The sequence below is a fragment of the Scyliorhinus torazame genome, chromosome 12 (genome assembly GCF_047496885.1).
Source record: "Scyliorhinus torazame isolate Kashiwa2021f chromosome 12, sScyTor2.1, whole genome shotgun sequence".
Taxonomy (NCBI): Eukaryota; Metazoa; Chordata; class Chondrichthyes; order Carcharhiniformes; family Scyliorhinidae; genus Scyliorhinus; species Scyliorhinus torazame.
The window spans coordinates 214,891,453-214,912,071 of record NC_092718.1 but is presented as its reverse complement, the minus strand read 5'-3'; the positions used below and the strand labels follow the sequence as shown (position 1 = coordinate 214,912,071).

Here is a 20,619-nt window from a genome sequence, read left to right as displayed (position 1 = left end):
AGAAGCCAGCTGGCAGCCTAAGTGGGAGGATGCCTGTCCTCTAAGCAGCAGAAACTAAGGAGATGAAAGGGGGAATTTTATCCATAAGTACCTCTTCTGTGATGAATTGCAGAATGATTTCCAATGTTGGATCTAATGTGCTGTTTTGATTTTTTTTATGGTATAGGAGACATTCAGGTCAGAGCTCTGGAACACTGTGCAGATCAGGGATCTTAAACAGCCAAGAGGGAAGAGGATCTGAAATGCAGAAGGAATTTGTCATTGTACACACAGACATCAACAGCCATCACCACACGCAGCCTTTAAATGGAACTGTAGGGGAAAGCATGGATTCATGTCCTGTTTTATTTGTTAGGACTCCAGAGAACATGCCTCATCCTTCCACCAAAGAAGAGGAAGTTCAAATCCAGGTGGATGCACCTGAAGACCAGAGCAGCAGACTTGGGGCAGGTGCTCAGCACTCAACTTCTTCTCATTCACATTCACACTCGCATTCTCATGCCAGGGCAGAGGGGCCTGCTGGAGAAAGGTCTGAACTAGATGACAGAGAACCCACCAGCTCAATTTCAGAGCTACGGTACATCTTTCTATGGCTTCAGAAGAGTCTCCCGTACATTCTTCTCATTTGTGCCAAACTGGTTTTCCAGCATGCATTAGGTATGAGAAACATTTTTTTATGAATTACTTATTAATATTGAAACTATTTATTGAACTGAGATTCAAAAGTTATTCCTTGGAGTCGGACACCAGGGCCGGGATTCTCGAAAGTCCTGGTGATTCTCTGTTTTCCAGGGGGCTAGTAGGGCCCTGGCGTGCGTCCCACAGCTCTGGCTGCCGGTGGGGGTCCTGCTGTCCAGGCCGCGCATGCGCACGGCAGCCCACTTCGGCGCAGGCACCGCCGACATGGCGGAGCCACACAACAGGCCCGCGCGGAGGAAAGTAGGTCCCCCCCCCCAGATCGCGGTGGGCCCCGATTGTGGCCTGGCCACTGCTGAGACCCCCCCGGAGTCGGATTCCCCTTGCCCCCCATCAGGACCGCCACTGCGGTCGCGCGTCCAAGCTCCCGCCGGGTGGTACCAGATTAAACCACGCCGGCGGGAGTTTGGCCGGTCGCCCGTGGAGAGTCACCTCAGCGGCCCCCGACCACGCCGCGGCGACCGTGCGCGCACGATTGCCGCCGATTCTCCAGTTGCTGGAGAATCGGTGGCTCAGAGTGATGTGGCGTGCCGGCGTGGCAGGAATGTCCCGTGCCCCCAGCGATTGTTCGACCCGCCACGTGCTCGGAGAATTCCGGCCCAGGTGACTGGATCCTTTGAGGGTCTTGTAACTTTTCTGAATCTTTAAAAATATTCTGAAGGCAGTTTGTAACACACATCCTCAAACTGTCCTCGGGTGATATTTTTGGTTAGTAGAGGAGTTTCACAGTGTGAAATTGAGCTGCACAGACAGCTGTTTCAATTGGCACGGAACACTAAATTAGCTTCTCACCTGGGGAACCAGTAGGACTGCTACAATTTATTTTCAATTCCTGGGCTTGGGAAGCAATGAAACAACCATGATTCCCATCCTAATACTTGCCCATATCAACAAACACGTTTTTGAGTCAGTGTGGTTGTTCTACAGTGATTCTCCATGTTTATGTAGTTTCCCAACATTCACTGTTTCGCCTCCTATCTGAAAAATGCCCACTTAGTAGACGCGAGAGTTCAGAAAGCACCAATGGAGCTGAATCTCAAGAAGAGCTGATGCCTTCAGGAGGAGAGGAGAGCAAACTGAGGCAGGGGAAATCAGTATATGCTCTAGAGATGTGGAGTCAGCAAGTGCCCCTCTTTGGGCGAAGGCTACTTTTAAAATTCCTGCTAATTTTTCCCCAGAATTGAATTGAAATAATGCTACTTTTACCTCTAAATTGCCACCCACTTAACACCCTGCTCTGCTTTAAGCAAGCCGATGGCGACTTAAACTCAGATCACAGTAATAAGTGGAAGGCTACAAAATCACTAAGTATAAGCTTTGTCTGTATTTTGAATAACAACAATTGTCACTAGAACCACTGAGACCTATTTTGAATGATTCTGATATTTGCCCCTTTTCACACATTTTATCCTCTTCTAGGGTACTGGGCACCTTCTGGTGCCTTTGCAAGTGACTGTTCTTTATATACAAGTCAGCATTCACAGTCAGTCACTTTTGAGCAAGGAATAAATAATAAGACCCCTGGCTCTTTCCAGCAACAGTCATTAAATTGAGATAAAGGAGCAAGCCGCCCCCCCAGCAGAGACTTTCAGATCTGCATGGATGTTGTACGTTTCTATATTCTGCACCATCAAACATTTTCAATGCGTCTGCTTTTAGTTGTTGGTAATGATGGTGAATTCAGCTGGTTGCTTAAGTTGTGGTTCAATAACACAGGTGAACCGGTTTGTTGGAACTTCAGCAAAAGGTTTTCTAAAGACTTACAATTGATGGCGCAGCATTCCTGAATGTACAGTGCCACAAATTCCTCTTTACAATTACATAAATCAACAGGCTATTATTCACAGACTCAAATTTAAATCAGCTTTCCTACTGGAGAGTCAAGAAAAAGCCTGCAGAATTCCAGAATTTTGCTGCTTCAGTGGGATGATCAAAGGTAGCATGCAGTCTGGAGTGGGTTTTTAAGTTTTATTTGTTCATGGAATGTGGGCATCACTGGCTAGGTCAGCATTTGTTGCCCTTCCCAAATTGCCCGTAAGAAAGTGGTGGTAGGTGGTGCAGTGGTTAGCACTGCTGACTCATGGTGCCGAGGACCTAGGTTCGATCCCAGCCCCGGGTCACTGTCCATGTGGAGTTTGCACATTCTCTCTGTGTCTGCATGGTCTCACCCCCACAACCCAATGATGTGCAGGGTAGGTGGATTGGCCACGCTAAATTGCCCCTTAATTGGAAAAAAATAAATAATTGGGTACTCTAAAGTTTCAAAACAAAGTGCTGGTGAGCCACTTTTTGAACTGCTGCAGTCCGTGTGGTGTAGTCACACCCAAAGGGCCGTTGGGAGTTCCAGAATTTTGACCCAGTGACAGTGAAGGAATGATGATATAGTTCCAAGTGTGTGTCCTGGAAGGAAACTTAGAGGTGGTGGTCTTCTCCTGCATCTGCTGCCCTTGTCTTTCTAGGTGGTAGAGGTCATGATTTTGAAGGTGCTATTAAATGGGACCATGGGGAGTTGCTGCTCTACATCTTGAAGATGGTACACACCGTTATATACTTATATTGAGTCTTAGCTGCAGTACGTATTGTGCATTAATATTAATATGTTATCACCGGAAGTGGGAAACTGCCAGAATAAAGAAGCAGCTTAAAGTTCCATTCGTTTTTGACCCACTGTGCTCTCTAGCGTCAGTACTCCACAATACCCATCACAGAAATTGGCCATGATGACTTTGAACGGCACGTGCTAGCCACCTGGGGGCGGGTGGGGTGGGGGGAGGGGGGGGGAATGAACAAAAATCAGGAAAGAAGACCTGAGAAGAAAAGCTCTTGGATGTGCTCCGGACATAATGGATGTGGTGGATGTTAGCAGTGATCCTCTACAGATCAATTATAGAACTGGGTGTGTTTTTAAAAAAAAAAGGGGGGGTTGAAGTTCGGGTTGCTTCCTTGTTTAATTGGGAAAAGCAAGGTAGCTGCTGAAAACACGTTGCAAAGTGTGCGTACGGGGAACCTCCATTAGTAAGAAAACGGCAGGAGATTTCAGCGCGGTGGGACCCTTCGATGAATTGGCAACATGAATTGGCAAGTCATGTTGCAGCTGTATAGAACCTTAGTTAGGCCACACTTGGAGTATAGTGTTCAATTCTGGTCGCCACACTACCAGAAGGATGTGGAGGCTTTAGAGAGGGTGCAGAAGAGATTTACCAGAATGTTGCCTGGTATGGAGGGCATAAGCTATGAGGAGCGATTGAATAAACTCGGTTTGTTCTCACTGGAACGAAGGAGGTTGAGGGGCGACCTGATAGAGGTATACAAAATTATGAGGGGCATAGACAGAGTGGATAGTCAGAGGCTTTTCCCCAGGGTAGAGGGGTCAATTACTAGGGGGCATAGGTTTAAGGTGAGAGGGGCAAGGTTTAGAGTAGATGTACGAGGCAAGTTTTTTACGCAGAGGGTAGTGGGTGCCTGGAACTCACTACCGGAGGAGGTAGTGGAAGCAGGGACGATAGGGACATTTAAGGGGCATCTTGACAAATATATGAATAGGATGGGAATAGAAGGATACGGACCCAGGAAGTGTAGAAGATTGTAGTTTAGTCGGGCAGTATGGTCGGCACGGGCTTGGAGGGCCGAAGGGCCTGTTCCTGTGCTGTACATTTCTTTGTTCTTTGTTTGTTGAAAACGTGGAGTAATGGGACTCTTATACTGAGTGTTTTGACTATTTTGCACGGGCAAACAAAAGTATAGCGGGCAGTATAATTAAAGATCCCTCCCACCCGGCTTACTCACTCTTCCAACTTCTTCCATCGGGCAGGAGATACAGAACAAAGAAGTCTGAGAACACGCACGAACAGACTCAAAAACAGCTTCCCCACTGTCACCAGACTCCTAAATGACCCTCTTATGGACTGACTTCATTAACACTACAACCTGTATGCTTCATCCGATGCCAGTGCTTATGTAGTTACATTGTATATGTTGTGTTGCCCTATTATGTATTTTCTTTTATTCCCTTTTCTTCTCATGTACTTAATGATCTGTTGAGCTGCTCGCAGAAAAATACTTTTCACTATACCTCGGTACACGTGACAATAAACAAATCCAATCCAAAAGCAGATGATATTAGGGTTCCCATGTTCCTCAGTGTGGTGGTAGGGGGAAACTTTCAATTTCCTCATGTTTAGTGCAACCGGAGAAGCCAGCCACTAAAACATATGAACAACTTGTACAAATCCTACAACCACACTACCATCGAAGCCTTTGGCGATGGCAGAGCGCTTCAGATTCCACAGTAGACGGCAAGAAGCAGGGAAATCAATTGTGTAATTCATGTCTATTAAAACCACTTGCAGAGTACTGTGAGTTAGATGATGTGCTGAATGATACAATTCTGGACAGATTGGTCTGCAAAATGAGGCAATATAGAAACGGTTGCTAACTGAGAGTAACCTTACTCTGAAAAAAGGCCATGGAAATTGCTGTTTCAATGGAGTTGGCTGCGAAAGGAGCTTAGCAGCTGAGTTTGAATACTCAATTACAAAAACTTTCAGCTGAATCAACACCTAAGAGTTTCAAAACTCCTACATGTCATCGATGCGTGAAGCCAGGACATCCAGTTGTGGAATGCTGGTACAAGGATATAATATGCAGAAGCTGAGGGAAACAGCGATCATATAGAGTGTACCTGCGGGAAGAAAAAGCAGGCCACGAGCAAAAATAGTAAGTAGCAACGTAAACCAAATAAAATAAGTGCTCCTGCTGAGCTAAAGGGTTGAGAGAAAGTAGGGGACTCCCAGTCTGAAGACAAATTGTTACTGAATGTGCTAACCATTGCTGATGCTACAAATAGATACTGGGTCACACCACTGCTGGATGGATAGCCAGTAAGGATGGAGGTCGACACCGGGGCAGCAGTCTCACTGGTACCCGAGACTGTAAGGAAAAGCTCAGAGACATTCCCTTGAAACCTTCAAGAATAGCATTGAAGTCACACATTGGTGAAGTGGTTCCATTGAAGGGCTGCATTGACGTAGCTGTGCAAACAGCAGATTTGTCTTTGCATGTAGTAAAGGGCAATTATCCAACATTGGGTCAAGCATAGTTAGAAAAGATTTGACTGAACTGGGTTGAAGTCAATCTGATGACTAATGAAGATTCTAACCTTTCAACTCCAAAAGAGCACACTGTTGTTTTTGATGGCGAACTGGGGCGTATGAAAGACATCACAATTAAATTGAAGGTTAAAGGAGGAAGCCAAGCAAAATGCTTGAAAGTCCCGTCAGTACCTTATGCTATCAGGCTGAAAGTGGAGGCTGACTTGGAATGACTGGTGTAGATGGGAGTCTTGAAACCTGTCAGTATTAGTGAATGCGCTACACCAATAGTACCAGCATCAAAAAGGGTGGATCCGTATGGATTTGCTGAGACCTCAAAGTCACCTTTAATCCAGTGTTGTGTGTGGAACAATACTCTCAACCCCACATTGACCTGTTTGTAGAATTAGGAGGAGGCCGACATATTAGCAAAATTGACCTGAGCCAGGTATGCTTACAGATGAATGTAGACCAGAAGTCACTGGAACTTCTGAAAATTGTGACACATTAAGGTTTGTTTCAGTACTGAGATTACCATTTGGTATCATATCAGCTCTGGCATTGTTTCAAAGGGCAGTGAATTAGTGGACTAAGCAGAGTCCAGTGCTATCTGGATGACATCCAAGACACTGGAAAAGACGAAGGGGAACATCTTCGGAATTTGAATGCCACTCTTCTAAGATTGGGTGACTATGGGCTGAGAGTCCGCAAGGACAAGTGTGAACACTTGTGACTTCCGAAGGCCAAGGTTATCACCGAGGTGCCTGCACCTCAGAACGTTAACCAGTTGTGATCCTTCCTAGGATTGTTGAACTACTATGGAAGATTTATTCCAAATTTGGCAACGCACAGTAAGAAGTCTTACAACACCAGGTTAAAGTCCAACAGGTTTGTTTCAAATCATTAGCTTCAGAGTGCAGCTCCTTCATTAGGTGAGTGACTAGGTGGGTTCCACAACCACATATATAGACAAAGTCAATGATGCGAGACGATACTTTGAATGTGCAAATACTCACTTTGTGCAAACCAATGAAGCTTTGCTCAAATCTGAAGTACTTGTGCATTTCGATCCCACCATACTCCTACAGTTATGTGGCGCTTCTCCTTCTGGTGTTGGAGTGGTGGTATCCCACATCATGCTATCGGGTGAAGAAAGACCCATTGCCTTTGCATCTCAAACATTGAGAAAAGCTGAAAGCGACTACGCACAAATCGAAAGGGAAACCTTGGTGGTTATCTTTGGATTAAAGAGATTTCACCAATTCCTGTATGGAAGAAAGTTGACACTGTTGACGGGCCATAAGCCATGAATGACAATTTTTGGAGCACACAGGAATTCCTTCACTTACAGCAAGTGGAATGCAGAGATGGGCATTGCTTTTGTCTGCACAAACCTATACCATCAGGTATCGACAATCCAGCCTCCATTGTATTGCAAATGGACTTTCATGATTACCACTACCAAGTAGTTTGTCAAACTACTCGAGCGGAAGTATCTTCTACTTTAACAACAGGCAGACAGTACACCTGTCACTTCAGGACAAGTAAAGAAGTACACTCTGGGTGATCCCAAATTCTCTGATCTCCGAAGTAATGGATATGGTGCTACAAGGCAAGACCTCAGAACTAAAACCTGACTTCAAACCATACTCCACGAAAAGATTGGAGCTATCTGTACAGTCAGAATGTTATCTTTGGGGGTTCGGAGTGATCATTCCGCCACCAATGAAAAGATGAGTGTTAAACTGCACAAGGGCCATTTCAGAATTGTGCGCATGAAAGTAATAGTGAGGAATTATTTCTGGTGGCCTCGAATGGAAGTAGAGATTGAAGAGAAAGTTGGAACATGTTCTTAATGTGTGAAGATCCAAAACCTGCCACCGTCAGCACCGCTGCATCCTTGGGAATGGCTGGAGGAGGCTTGGTAATAGGTGCATGTCTACTTCGCATGACCTTTTAGATAGAAGGACATATGTTCTTGGTAATGGACGATGCTCATTCAAAGCAGCTGTAAGTCTCCATAATGAAGTCAACTTCATCAGAAAAGATGATTGAGAGGCTAGGAGAAGTAGGTTTGGATTTCCTGACCAATTGGTAAACTGATCTCAATTTGTCTTCCAAGAATTTGTAAGTCTTGAAAGAGGAAGAGGATTCAACATATTTGGTCTGCACCATACGAATAGACGAGTAGAACATTTCGTTCAAACCATGAAACACCCAAGGAACAAGGTTCCCTGATCAAACACCTTAATCAATTCCTACTAGTGTATACGAACACTGCTCATTCAACGACTAGAATCTCTCCTGCATTATTAATGATGAAGAGACAACTACGTTCGACATTAGACTTGTTGAAACCTCAGAAAACAAAATAAATCATTCAACAGAAACAACAAGGACAGATAGAATGACAGGGACATAAAGCAAAACATTGGGTCTCCCACCACGACCAGGAGTATTGGCCAGGAACTACTCCACAGGAGGAAAATGATTTCATCATAGAATTTACAGTGCAGAAGGAGGCCATTCGGCCCTTCGAGTCTGCACCGGCTCTTGGAAAGAGCACCCTACCGAAGGTCATCACCTCCACCCTATCCCCATAACCCAGTAACCCCACCCAACACTAAGGGCAATTTTGGACACTAAGGGCAATTTATCATGGCCAATCCACCTAACCCGCACATCTTTGGATTGTGGGAGGAAACCGGAGCACCCGGAGGAAACCCACGCACACACGGGAAGGATGTGCAGACTCCGCACAGACAGTGACCCAAGCTGGAATCGAACCTGGGACCCTGGAGCTGTGAAGCAATTGTGCTATCCACAATGCTACCGTGCTGCCCTTTCCAGCCACATCCTTGCACAGACTGGACCTGTCTCGTATACTGTCCAGACTGGAGGAGGCATGTGGATCAGCTGTTGGCGAGGAGAACCTATCCGGCTGAAATGGAACCTGCTGACAAAATCCTGACTTGACCCTTCCTACAACCCTGACACTGACGGTCACTTCGCAAAGACAATACTTCACCTTCAGACCAAGCACGTGAGTCAACATCGCACTGATCACGATGACCACTGATGACATGTGCGCAAAGACAAAAATGCCAGAGGTTACAACTAGTGGAACGAAGCAGATGCCAGAGATTCACCGTCAACTGTCCCGAAAATGACGACCTCCAAACTGCTTGACTTATTGTTCATGTTGCACTTGTTTGATTTGTTTGGGACGTTTGAAATTAAAGTGCGGGAGGAAATGTTATGTATTAATACAGAAGTGACACCACGGGTGGCTAGAGCAGGAAACTGCCAGAGTGAAGAAGTAGCCTGTAGTGAACACACCTTGTGATGTGATGAATGTAGGGATTTCAGATAGATTGTATTATATGTATTTGGTGCAGTAAGGGTTAAAAGCCGAGGTTAGTATGTAGCACTGCAGTAACGTTGCTTTTTAAAATCCTGGTTTACAAGACAAACTTTGGCTACAAGGGATTTGGGGTGGTATGGTGGCAAGTGGTTAGCACTGCCACCTCACAGCACTAGGGAGCGCGGTTCAATTCCGACCTTGGGTGACTGTGTGGAGTTTGCACATTCTCCCCGTGTCTGTGTGGGTTTCCTCTGGGTGCTCCTGTTTCCCCCCTCAGTCCAAAGATGTGCTGATTAGGCATATTGTATTGACCATGCTAAATTGGCCCTTCGTGTCCAGGGATGTGCAGATTAGGTGGGGATACAGGAATGGGCCTAGGAGGGTACTCCTTCGATACAGACTCGATGGGTTGAATAGCTTCCTTCTGTGGTTCTATTGATATTTAAAGCATTGTAAAAGTTGGGCTAATGGAATTTTATGTATATGCAGAACGTTCCCTGGGGAGTAGATAATTAGAGACACTGTGTTTAACTTTAGTAAGATGATGTAGTTAATGGGAGAGTCAGGGGCTGAAGCAGTCAGTTGTTGAGTTCGTGTTGAGTTCAGTTAAAGATTGTGATGTGAGCAGACCAGCAGTTTCTCTCAAAAAAATTAGCTCAAAAAATAATTTGTTTGAGAACAGAATAGCAGTACCTGAACAGGCTGGCAGGTTAAACCATAGATGGTACAGGCAAGAATCTACAAGCTGATTCCTGAAGGATTTCTCTTTCTCAAAGCAGTTTATTCAATACATCCCTTTACAGCAAGTAAGTATTCCTGGGTTGGCTAACGGTATTTAAAAGTGGATTTTGACCTGAGTGCTTAAAAAATAGCAGTTAGGAGTTGATGTTTCATTGACATTGTTAAGCATTAATTATAAACTATTTTCTTGTATGATCTTGTGTTAGTAATAATGTTTGTTTTAGAATACCATATCCCTATTTGCGCGTGGAATCACTCCTAGAGTGAAGTATTCTTTCCTCAGAGTCTTACAAATTAAATAAGACATTGGGGTTTTGGTGCCTTAGCAACTGTTGGGGTCTGGGTTCATAATAGTAAATGAAGCTCTGTTAGTTTTTGATCCTCTGTGCTCCCTAGTGTCAGTTCTGCACAATACACTACCCACACTGCTGCTACAGCATGGAAGGAATGAATATTTAAGTTGGTGGATGGGGTGCAGATCCAGCAGCTACTTTATTCTGGATGGTGTTGAGCTTAGAGTGTTGTTGGAACTGCACTTATCCAGGCAAGTAGAGAGTATACCATCACACTTCTGACTTGTGCCTTTAGATGGTGGACAGGCTTTGGAGATTCAGGAGATGAGTTATTCCCAACCGTTGACCTGTTTTTGCAGCAACAGTATTTATATGGCTGATCGAATTGAGTTATTGGTCAATGGTAATCCCCAGGATGTTGATAGTAGGGGATTCGGCAATGGTAATTCCATTGAATGTTAAGGGAAAATGGTTAGATTGTCATTTGTTAGAGATGGCCGTTGCCAGTACTTGTGTGGTGCGAATGTAACTTGCCACTTATCAGTCCAAGTTTAAACATAGTCCAGGGCTTGCTAGATATAGACACTGTAGTCACGAATGGTGCTAAATGTTGTGCAATTGTCAGCAAATATCCCCACTTCCAAACTTATGATGGAGAAAAGACCATTGAAATGGTTGAAGATGGTTAGACCTAGGACACCGTGATGAGGAGCTCCTGCAGTGATGTCCTGGGACTGAGTTGATTGACCTCCAACCACCACAACCATGTCTTTTTGTGTTATGACTCCAACCAATGGAGAGTTTCCCCCTTGATTCCCATTGACTTCAGTTTTGTTAGGACCCCTTGTTACCATACTCGATCAAATGTTGCCCTGATATCAATGGCAGTTACTTTCGCCTCCCTGCTTGAGTTCAGCTCTTTTGTCGATGTTTGAATCAAGTTGTAATAAGATTGGAGTCATTTGGCTTCCTATCACTGAGAAGGTTATTGCTAAGTAGGTTTTTAAAAAAAAAAAATAATTGGATGGAGTGAATCTGGCTGGGCCGTGTTTATTTCCCATTCAAACTGCCCTTGAACAGAGTGGCTTGATAGACCATTTCAGAGGGCATTTAAGAATCGTCCACATTGCTGTGGGTCTGGAGTCACATGTAGACCAGACCAGCTAACGACAGCAGATTTCCTTCCCTAAAAAACATTTGTGAACGAGAGCTATTGGATGAGGGATAAATATTGGCCAGGACAGCATGGAGAATTTGCATCCATCTGAGAGGATCTTGGTTTAATTTCTTACCTATTATACCATTTAAACACCGTAACTCAGAACAACTGAGGTGGCGAAATATCCAGGTGTGCCCCTTCTGGCGTGTTTAGATTTACATCACAGTTCAGATAAATATTTGCCCTTCTCCACTTGAGCGACATTTGTTTTTTTTTATTAACAAAATTCCACTCCAGTCAATCACAAATATGTTTTGTTCTGTTAGGTATTGCAGTCGGTGTTGGACTGTGCATAACTTTCCTTTATGCAAACAAGATTATTTTAAATCAGGTCTTCCTCCAGGTAGGTTTCTTTTATTTCAAAACATTTTGCCAGTTTTCCTCCCTCTGCTCCTGAAGCCATTGGCTCCTAACTGGACGAGTCTCCAATATATCCCTTGCAAAAGTGGTCAATATTCACGTAGAAGTTTATTCCAAAGCTGTTGTAGTGACTCAATTGGTAAATGCACTGAGCCAGGTAAAATCGGACAAGTCAGTAGTTCCAACAGAAATGTCTCTCATCATGATTGTGCAATAATGTTCATCAGATTCTGTGCCAGTAGCAAGTGGATGTACCACCTGGGTACACACTTGCTACTGGCACAGAATCTGATGAACATTATTGCACAATCATCCTATGGTTTGCGATATTTACTGTGATGAAAGTGATATGTGATCTTTTTCTTTAATTGTGCAAATTCAGACTGAAAGTGACTTCTGCTTATTTTATTTTTTAGGAGCGCCGCTCTATATTACAGTGTGGTTGGTTGCTTACGTTTCTAACAGCCTCCACTTTTCTCCTCTATGACACATTTCGATCCCAGTCACTCTTCTACAGGTACTTTTTGTCTTCTGCAAAATAATAATGTGAAGGTGAAGTCTTTCTTGCATTTCTACAGGTAACCGTTTCCTAGGATAAAGCACTTTTTATTGTATTGGTGAATTCCTTTTTAAGAATGCACGCATGAAAACAAAGACAAATCACGCAGGTTAGATAGACATGTTGGGAATTTAATCACAAAATCATCGAATGGATACAATACTCATGAACACCACAGGTTGGGTTGGTGAGATATGAGGTTGAATCAGTCCAGGTTGCATTTGCACCCCTTGTTCCCAGAGTGTCCACCTTGAGAACAATATTGATAGTGGCCTGGACTTCAAGTCTTAACTGCTCCCTTAGCTTGGGATCATTGAGGTTTAGTTAAGAGAGCTGAGGAGGGATCATGCTTCAATTGGATTCGTGCCACTTAAGTCACAGCTCCTACTGGTTAACTATGAGACACGTTGAAATGTGGATTAGTCATGGCACGGATTGCTTTGCTCCTACAAGGCGAGTGATTAGTAAAGGGTTATTGGGAGAAGGAAGTTGCAAATAGGGGGGTGGTTTAGGGGGAAGGGGGGATGGAATCCAGGTTTAAAATAGGCAGAATGGGCAGGCAAAATGTGAGACCAAGCTTAATGTCAACGAATTTGGGTGTTGATATAATACTTGCTCACATTGAAACATCTTTTATGTAGGTAAATGCGGTAACCAGTCTGTACCAGCAATGTAAAGAATGACTAATCAGCTATTTTTACATCACTTCTCTCCCAGAATGAAGGGGTGCTACGAGGGACTGGTAAATAATAAGATACTTTGTGATGGTGTACAGAAGTCGGATCTGGGCGACAAAATGTGTCCCGAATCCGAAAGCTGACGAGTCCGAATAGAGATATGTGCCCAATATTTTTAAAGACAATTAATACCCATCACGTGTTTCTCTTAACCGTAACAACTTAATTGACACATTAACAGACTGATCTATGATTTTTAAAAAATAATTTATAAATAATAATTTGATTTACATTTACTGCTTTCCTTCCTTTGCAGCTTAATCTTTCTGCATCCCAATGTCGATCCTATTGAATTCTGGGATGTGCTTTGGATCGTGGGAACTGCAGACTTCATATTGAAGTTTTTCTGTATGGGGTTCAAGTGCCTTATCCTCTTGGTGCCTTCGTCACTGATGTCATTCAAGTCGAGGGTAAGAATGAAGATCTGAGCTGGTAATCATTTACATCCTGAGTCAGCAAACAATTCTGGGACATCGGCACAGTGGCAAACTGATTAGCACTGCTGCCTCACAGCACCAGGGACCTGGGTTCAATTCTGGCTGTGGATGTCTGTGTGGAGTTTGCACGTTCTCTCCATGTTTGCGTGGGTTTCCTCCCGCATTCCAAAGGTGTGCAGGTTCAGTGGATTGGCCATGATCAATGTGCGGGGTTACCGGGATAGGCCAGGGGAGTGAACCTAGGTAGAGTGCTCTTTTAGAGGATCGGTGCAGACTCAATGGGCCATATAGCTTCCTTCTGCACTGTAGAGACTCTATAAAATCTATCCTATAAATCTGAAATAGCCACATTTTAAAGTCACCAACTTCTCTATTGAAATACTGACCTATTGCTAATGCACAGGGTTACTATTACGACACCCTGGGCTAGTGCGTGGTCGAATAAATTAGATAAATACCTGAAGTCTTTGGCTCTTGGCTGCCCAATAATTACAGTCACCAGGTTAGTAAATGTAAACACAAAAACATTTTATGAATAACAAGTATTGTAATGAAACACGCAGCAAATACAACTGGTTAACTATTATCTAAGTCCCCACTTTAACTCTTTCTCCCCCCCCCCACCCCTAAACACACACAAGACAGACAAACACAGAGGGGATGAAAGGGGTAAAAAATCATAAGTAAAAGGAAAAAATAGTCTTTGTTTCAGATGGTGATTTTTAAGCAACCTGCTCCTCTTCAAACTTGGCTTTCAGTTTGAGGTTTTACTGTAGGTTCATTCAGGTCTCTGTAGTTTCAAAAATGCAGCACCCAGCCTTTCTGGAGAGAAATTAGAATGTTCTTGTCTTTGCAGTGTGTAATGGCTTCCCTGTAGATTAATTCATTCAGGTTCTCTGCAACTTCAGGAATACAGCACTCGCAGCCTTTCTGGAGAGGGAGAGAAAGCAGGTCTTTGTTGTTCTGTGTCTAGGACTCAACTACACACTCAGATCTTGGAGAACCATCCCACTGGGATAGGATCCAATCACCACCTGTTACTAGGCAGAGTACAACCTTTTGGCCAATACATTGGCCACCTGCCAATAAATCAAATCTAGTCACTCCCCATCTCTCTCTGGTGCTGAAAAGTCTGAAGCTCCAGTTCAGACTAGCATAGTGTTGTCTCCTGTAATGTCTGCTGTTTGACTTAAAGACACATGCCCAATAATCACCCATGGATCAAAGAGAGTAATGGCAAAATCAAAGAAAGGGGAAATAAGGGAATAAGCAGGAAAGGACCCTACAATACTTTCTTATTTTTTCTTTTTTTTTTTTAATTTAGAGTACCCAATTCATTTTTTCCAATTAAGGAGCAATTTAGCGTGGCCATTCCACCTACTTTGGGTTGTGGGGGTGAAACTACACAGACACAGGGAGAATGTGCAAACTCCACACGGACAGTGACCCGGGGCCGGGATCGAACCTGGGACCACGGCGCCGTGAGGCAGCAGTGCTAACCACTGCACCACCGTGCTGCCTTCTCTTCCAATACCTACAAATGACGTTTACTGAGAGAAGGAAAATCTTAGTTGATTATAACTGTTATAACTTTTCTGAACTACGGGCGGCACGGTAGCAGTGGTTAGGTGGATAGGTGTAACAGCTTCACTGCTTTGCCTGAATACGTTTGCTTGAAAATAAAACCTTACTGTGGGATTCTTTAAAACCCGCTCTTCCTAGTGAGGAGTGTGTGTTTGGCTCTTGTCATCTTCGCCCACTCTCCTTTCGAAAAGGCAGAATTGCTTTCTAGTATAAATGCGATTTTGCATTTCCACCTTCAACCCAGTAATCAAAGTTTGCATCGCACCGCTGAGGACCAGGGTTCAATCCCGGCCCCACGTGAGTACCCAATTATTATTTTTTTTCCAATTAGGGGGCAATTTAGCATGGCCAATCCACCTACCCTGCACATCTTTGGGTTGTGGGGGTGAAACACACGCAGACACGGGGAGAATGTGCAAACTCCACCCGGCAGTGACCCAGGGCTGGGATTTGAACCCGGGACCTCAGCACCGTAGGCAGCAATGCTAACCACTGTGCCACCGTGCTGCCCTATTCAAGTAGGCTTACATTAACACTGTAATAAAGTTACTGTGAAAAGTCCCCAGTCACCACATTCTGGCACCTGTCCCGGTACACACACGGAGAATTCTCAGCTGGTACAGGAATTGAACCCGCACTGCTGGCCTTGTTCTACATCACAACCCAGCTATCAAGCCCACTGAGCTAAACCTTATAACATTCTCCCCATGTCTGCTTGGGTCTCGCCCCCACAACCCAAAGATGTGCTGGGTAGATGGATTGGCCATGCTAAATTGCCCCTTAGTTGGAAAAAAAGTAATTGGTATTCTAAATTTATTAATTTTTTAATGTTTTCTGAACTACGTTTCATCAATGTCTTTTTTGTCACTTTGTTTTACCTGGCAGCATCTAGAGATTTTTTGTATAAGCTGTTCCTATTCAAAATGTAGGTTCTCCATTACTGGGAGAATATAAACTTGACTTCCTCATTGCTTTCTGGATGTGATTGATGCTCTTGATGTGTCTTCAGGAACAGTTTAATTTTTCGGGAAATGGGAAGTTGATGGGGCTTTAAAGCGTAGCAAACATCTTTTTCCTTTCTCGCCACACAGCTGAGCACAATCCACTGTTCAGATCATTCTCACTTCTAGCAGGGCTTTTTGTGAACGGAAGTGGGAGCACTTTCAATGCACGAGTCGCAAAGCCAGTCATAACATTCTGACTTTGTCTCAGCCGAGGCCATCTAATTTTGCAGAGGCGGGATGTTGAATCTGGGAACTTCCCAGTCTGTAGCTCAGCTGCTTAGCGGGTAAGCAGAGGTTAGCACACAGATCTTCAGCTTCACTGCTTTGCCTGAATACGTTTGCTTGAAAATAAAACCTTACTGTGGGATTCTTTAAAACCCGCTCTTCCTAGTGAGGAGTGTGTGTTTGGCTCTTGTCATCTTCGCCCACTCTCCTTTCGAAAAGGCAGAATTGCTTTCTAGTATAAATGTGATTTTGCATTTCCACCTTCAACCCAGTAATCAAAGTTTGTACGTTTCTAATAAGTGTCTGGGGATCTCGAAAGTCAAGTCGCCACAGTCCCAGAGGACTGCTTTCCCCTTTGGGGTGGGAGAGCTGACTGGTGGTGGTTTAACCTGAGGATCACCACACCTCAGGCGAGGGGCAAAATTGAGAAAGCGGGTCTTCATGAATAACCTCAGCCGGTACAGGAATGGAATCCATACTGTTGACCTTGCTGTGCATCACAAACCAGCTGTCCAGTCAACTGAGCTGACCTTATCTTGTAAGTAGCTAAACTGTGATAAACTCAACGAGCACTGTTGAGGTGGGGAATATTAAAAAGGCAGACTTTCACTTGTATAGCTCTTTTCACATCCTTAAGATGTCCCAAAGCATTTTACAAACAACAATTAAGTGTATCACCATAGAAAATATGTTAGCCAATTTGTATATGGCAAGCTTGCAAAAACATCAATGTGATAATGATCAGATAATTTGTTTTAGTGATGTTAGTTGAGGGATAAAGATAGGCTGGAACATCAGGGAGAACTCCCTTTCTCTTCATTGAAATAATGCCAATGGATGTTGAGCACACTGAACCTTTGGTTCAGCGTCTTATCTATTAGTTGGCACCTCTTGTAGTGCAGCACTCCCTCAATACTGAGATAATAGTGCTCATATTTCTACTCAAATGATGTTATTCAGTCCATGAAATAATGCAGCTCATGTATAATTTTAGGATGACTGGTCCTCAACAAATAGCAGTGAGTTAACCAGTGGCCTTTACCGGTTGGCTGCAGATAGTACACCTGCAGTCCCTTTGGAGTTGGAAACCTTAGCACTGTTAAGTGGTTGCCTAAGCACTGTGGGCTTAACCTAAGTATGGTTTGTCACCCTGGAGGTTATGGGATGGAATAGTGTAGAGTGTGCACTCCCTGTGGAGCATATAGAAACTTTACATATCTATTTCAGTAGCTTTGAGAAGTCTGGTGATCTATTTCAGCACTTGGTTCTCCACATGGAATACGACAGCATGGTGGTTAGGTTACCGGAATTGTAATCCAGAGTCCTGGACTAATGATCCAAAGACACCCCACTTTGGTAACTGAGAAATTTAAATCAATTAAATAACTCTGGAATAAAAAGCCATTACCTTGAAAAAACAGGATTATTATTATTTTTTTTTAAAAATTCATTTACGGGATGTGGGCTTCGCTGGTTCGGCCAGCATTTATTGTCCATCCCTAGTTACCCTTCAGAAGGTGGTGGTGAGTTGCCTTCTTGAACTGCTGCAGTCCTTGAGGTGTAGGTACACCCACTGTGCTATTATGGAGGGAGTTCCAGGATGTTGCCCCAGCGGCAGTGAAGGAACGGCGATATATTTCCAAGTCCGGGTGGTGGATGACTTGGAGGGAAACCTCGAGATGGTGAGGTTCCCAAGTATCTGCTGCTCTTGTCCTTCTAGATGGTAGTGGTCGTTGGTTTTGGAAGGTGTTGTCAAAGGAACCTTGGTGAGTTACTGCAGTGTTTCTTGTAGATGGTACACATGGCTGCCACTGTTCGTCAGTGGTGGAGGGTTTGAATGTTTTTTGTGGAAGGGGTAGATATCAAGCGGGCTGTTTTGTCCTGGATGGTGTCGAGCTTCTTTAGTGTGGCTGGAGCTGCACTCATCCAGGCAAGTGGAGAGTATTCCATTACATTCCTGACTTGTGCCTTGTAGATGGTGGACAGGCTTTGGGGGGGTCAGGATGTGAGTTACTCGCTGTAGGATTCCTAGCCTTTGACCTGCCCTGATAGTATTAATGTGGCTAGTCCAGTTCAGTTTCTGATCAGTTCAGTTTCTGATCAATGGTAACCCCCAGGATGTTGATTGTGGGGGATTCAACGATGGTAATGCCATTGAATGTCATGGGACTGGTGGTTAGATCCTCTCTTGTAGGAGATGGCCATTGCCTGGTATTTGTGTGACGCAAATGTAATTTACCACTTGTCAGCCCAAGCCTGAATATTGTCCAGGCCTTGCTGCATTTGGACATGGACTGTTTCATTACCTGAGGAGTCGCGAATGGTGCTGAACATTGTGCAGTCATCTGCAAACCTGTTTCTTGTGCACAGGACACACCTGTGCAATTTTCCACATTGCTGGGTAGATGCTAGTGTTGTAGCTGTACTGGAACAGCTTGGCTAGGGTTGCGGAAAGTTCAGGGCCTTTGCAGTATCCAGTTCCTTTAGCCATTTTTTGATATCACGTGGAGTGAATCGTATTAGCTAAAGACTGGCATTTGTGATGCTGGGACCTCCAGAGGAGACCGAGATTGATCATCCACTTGACACTTCTGGCTGAAGATTGTTGCGAATGCCTCAGCCTTGTCTTTTGCACAAATGTGCTGGGCACCTCCATCATTGAGGATGGGGATATTTGTGGAGCCTCGTCCTCCTGTGAGTTGTTTAATTGTCCACCACATTCACAGCTGGATGTGCCAGGAGCCAAATCTGATGCATTTGTTGTGGCATCGCTTAGCTCCGTCTATTACTTGCTGCTCGTGCTGTTTGTCACACAGGTAGTCAGTCCTGTGTTATAGCTTCACCAGGTCGACACCTAATTTTTCGGTATGCCTGATGTTGCTCCTGGCATGCTCTCCCTGTACTCTTCATTGAACCAGGGTTGACCCCCTGGCTTGATGGTAATGGGAGAGTGGGGGATATGCCAAGCCATGAGGTTGCAGATTGTGGTTGAATACAATTCTGCTGCTGCTGATGGCCCACAGCACCTCATGGATGCCCAGTCTTGAGTTGCTTGATCTGTAGCACGGTGGTAATGCCACACAACACGATGGAGGATGTGAAGACGGGACTTTGTCTCCACAAGGACTGTGCGATGGTCACTTCTACCGATACTGTCATGGACAGGTGCATCTGCGGCAGGCAGATTGGTGAGGTCAAGTCTGTTTTTCCCTCTTGTTGGTTCTCTCACCACCTGCTGCAGTCCCAGTTGAGCAACTATGTCCTTTAGGACCCGGCCAACTCGGTCTGTGGTGGTACTTCCGAGCCATTCTTGGTGATGGACATTGAAGCCCCCATCCAGAGCATATTCTGTGTCCTTGCCATCCTCGGTGCTTCCTCCAACAAGTGGTGTTGAACATGGAGGAGTTCTGATTCCTGGTGGTGGCCGGTACGTGATAATCAGCAGGAGGTATTGCCCAAGTTTAACCTGAAGCCATGAGACTTCATGGGGTCCAGAGCCGATGTTGAGGACTCCCAGGGCAACTCCCTCCCGACTGTATTCCGATACCTCTGCTGGGTCTGTGATAGTGGTGTCTGGGACATTTTCTGTAAGGTATGATTTCTGTGATTTTCTTCCTTAAAGGACATTTACAACAATCGACAATGGTCGTCATTAGAATTTAAATTCCAGATATTTTATTGAGTTTAAATTCCATCACCTGCCATGGTGGGATTCGAACCAGGGTCCCCAGATCATTATCCTAGGTCTCTGGATTACTAGTCCAGCAACTATACCACTGCCTCCCCAGTAAAATCTTCTCTGGTTCACTAATATCCGTTAGGGAAGGAAACTTGATGTCCTTACCTGGTCTGGCCTATGTGCAACTCCAGACCCAAAGCATTGTGGTTGACTTTTAACTGCCCTTTGAAATGGCGAAATAATTCACTTAGTTGTATTCAAGAAGGCAATTGGGGATGGCAATAAATGTTGGCCTTGCTAGCAACACCCACATCCTGTGACTGAGCAAATATTACAAACTACACAAAACTCGTTTGATTAGAGACTGTTTGAAAGGGCTTGCACTGTGGAGACATCAGGTGAAGTCAGAGTTATATAGGATTATACAGCACAGAAACAGGCCACCTGGCTCAACCAGCCTGCTCTTGCGATTATACTCGAGCCTTCGCTGTTCTCTCCTAATCTAAATCTAACATCGTAACACACTATTTTCTTCTCCCAAATGCATGTCTAGCTTGCCCTTAAATGCACCTATGCCATTCTGTATTGTAATAGCTTCCTTATGTTGCATGCCAGATACCCTGTCAGCACA

At 44.5% G+C, this 20,619-nt stretch overlaps 1 protein-coding gene across 1 annotated transcript in view; it reads left to right on the top strand.

The window, feature by feature from the left end:
* The window catches only part of rnft1 (ring finger protein, transmembrane 1), a 41,052-nt gene that overhangs the window by 2,589 nt on the left and 17,844 nt on the right, over positions 1 to 20,619 (top strand). Inside the window, exons 2-5 of the mRNA XM_072469925.1 lie at positions 167 to 657; positions 11,670 to 11,746; positions 12,180 to 12,280; positions 13,316 to 13,469. Coding sequence (XP_072326026.1) covers positions 167 to 657; positions 11,670 to 11,746; positions 12,180 to 12,280; positions 13,316 to 13,469 — 823 coding nt within the window. The remainder of the gene's footprint in view (positions 1 to 166; positions 658 to 11,669; positions 11,747 to 12,179; positions 12,281 to 13,315; positions 13,470 to 20,619) is intronic.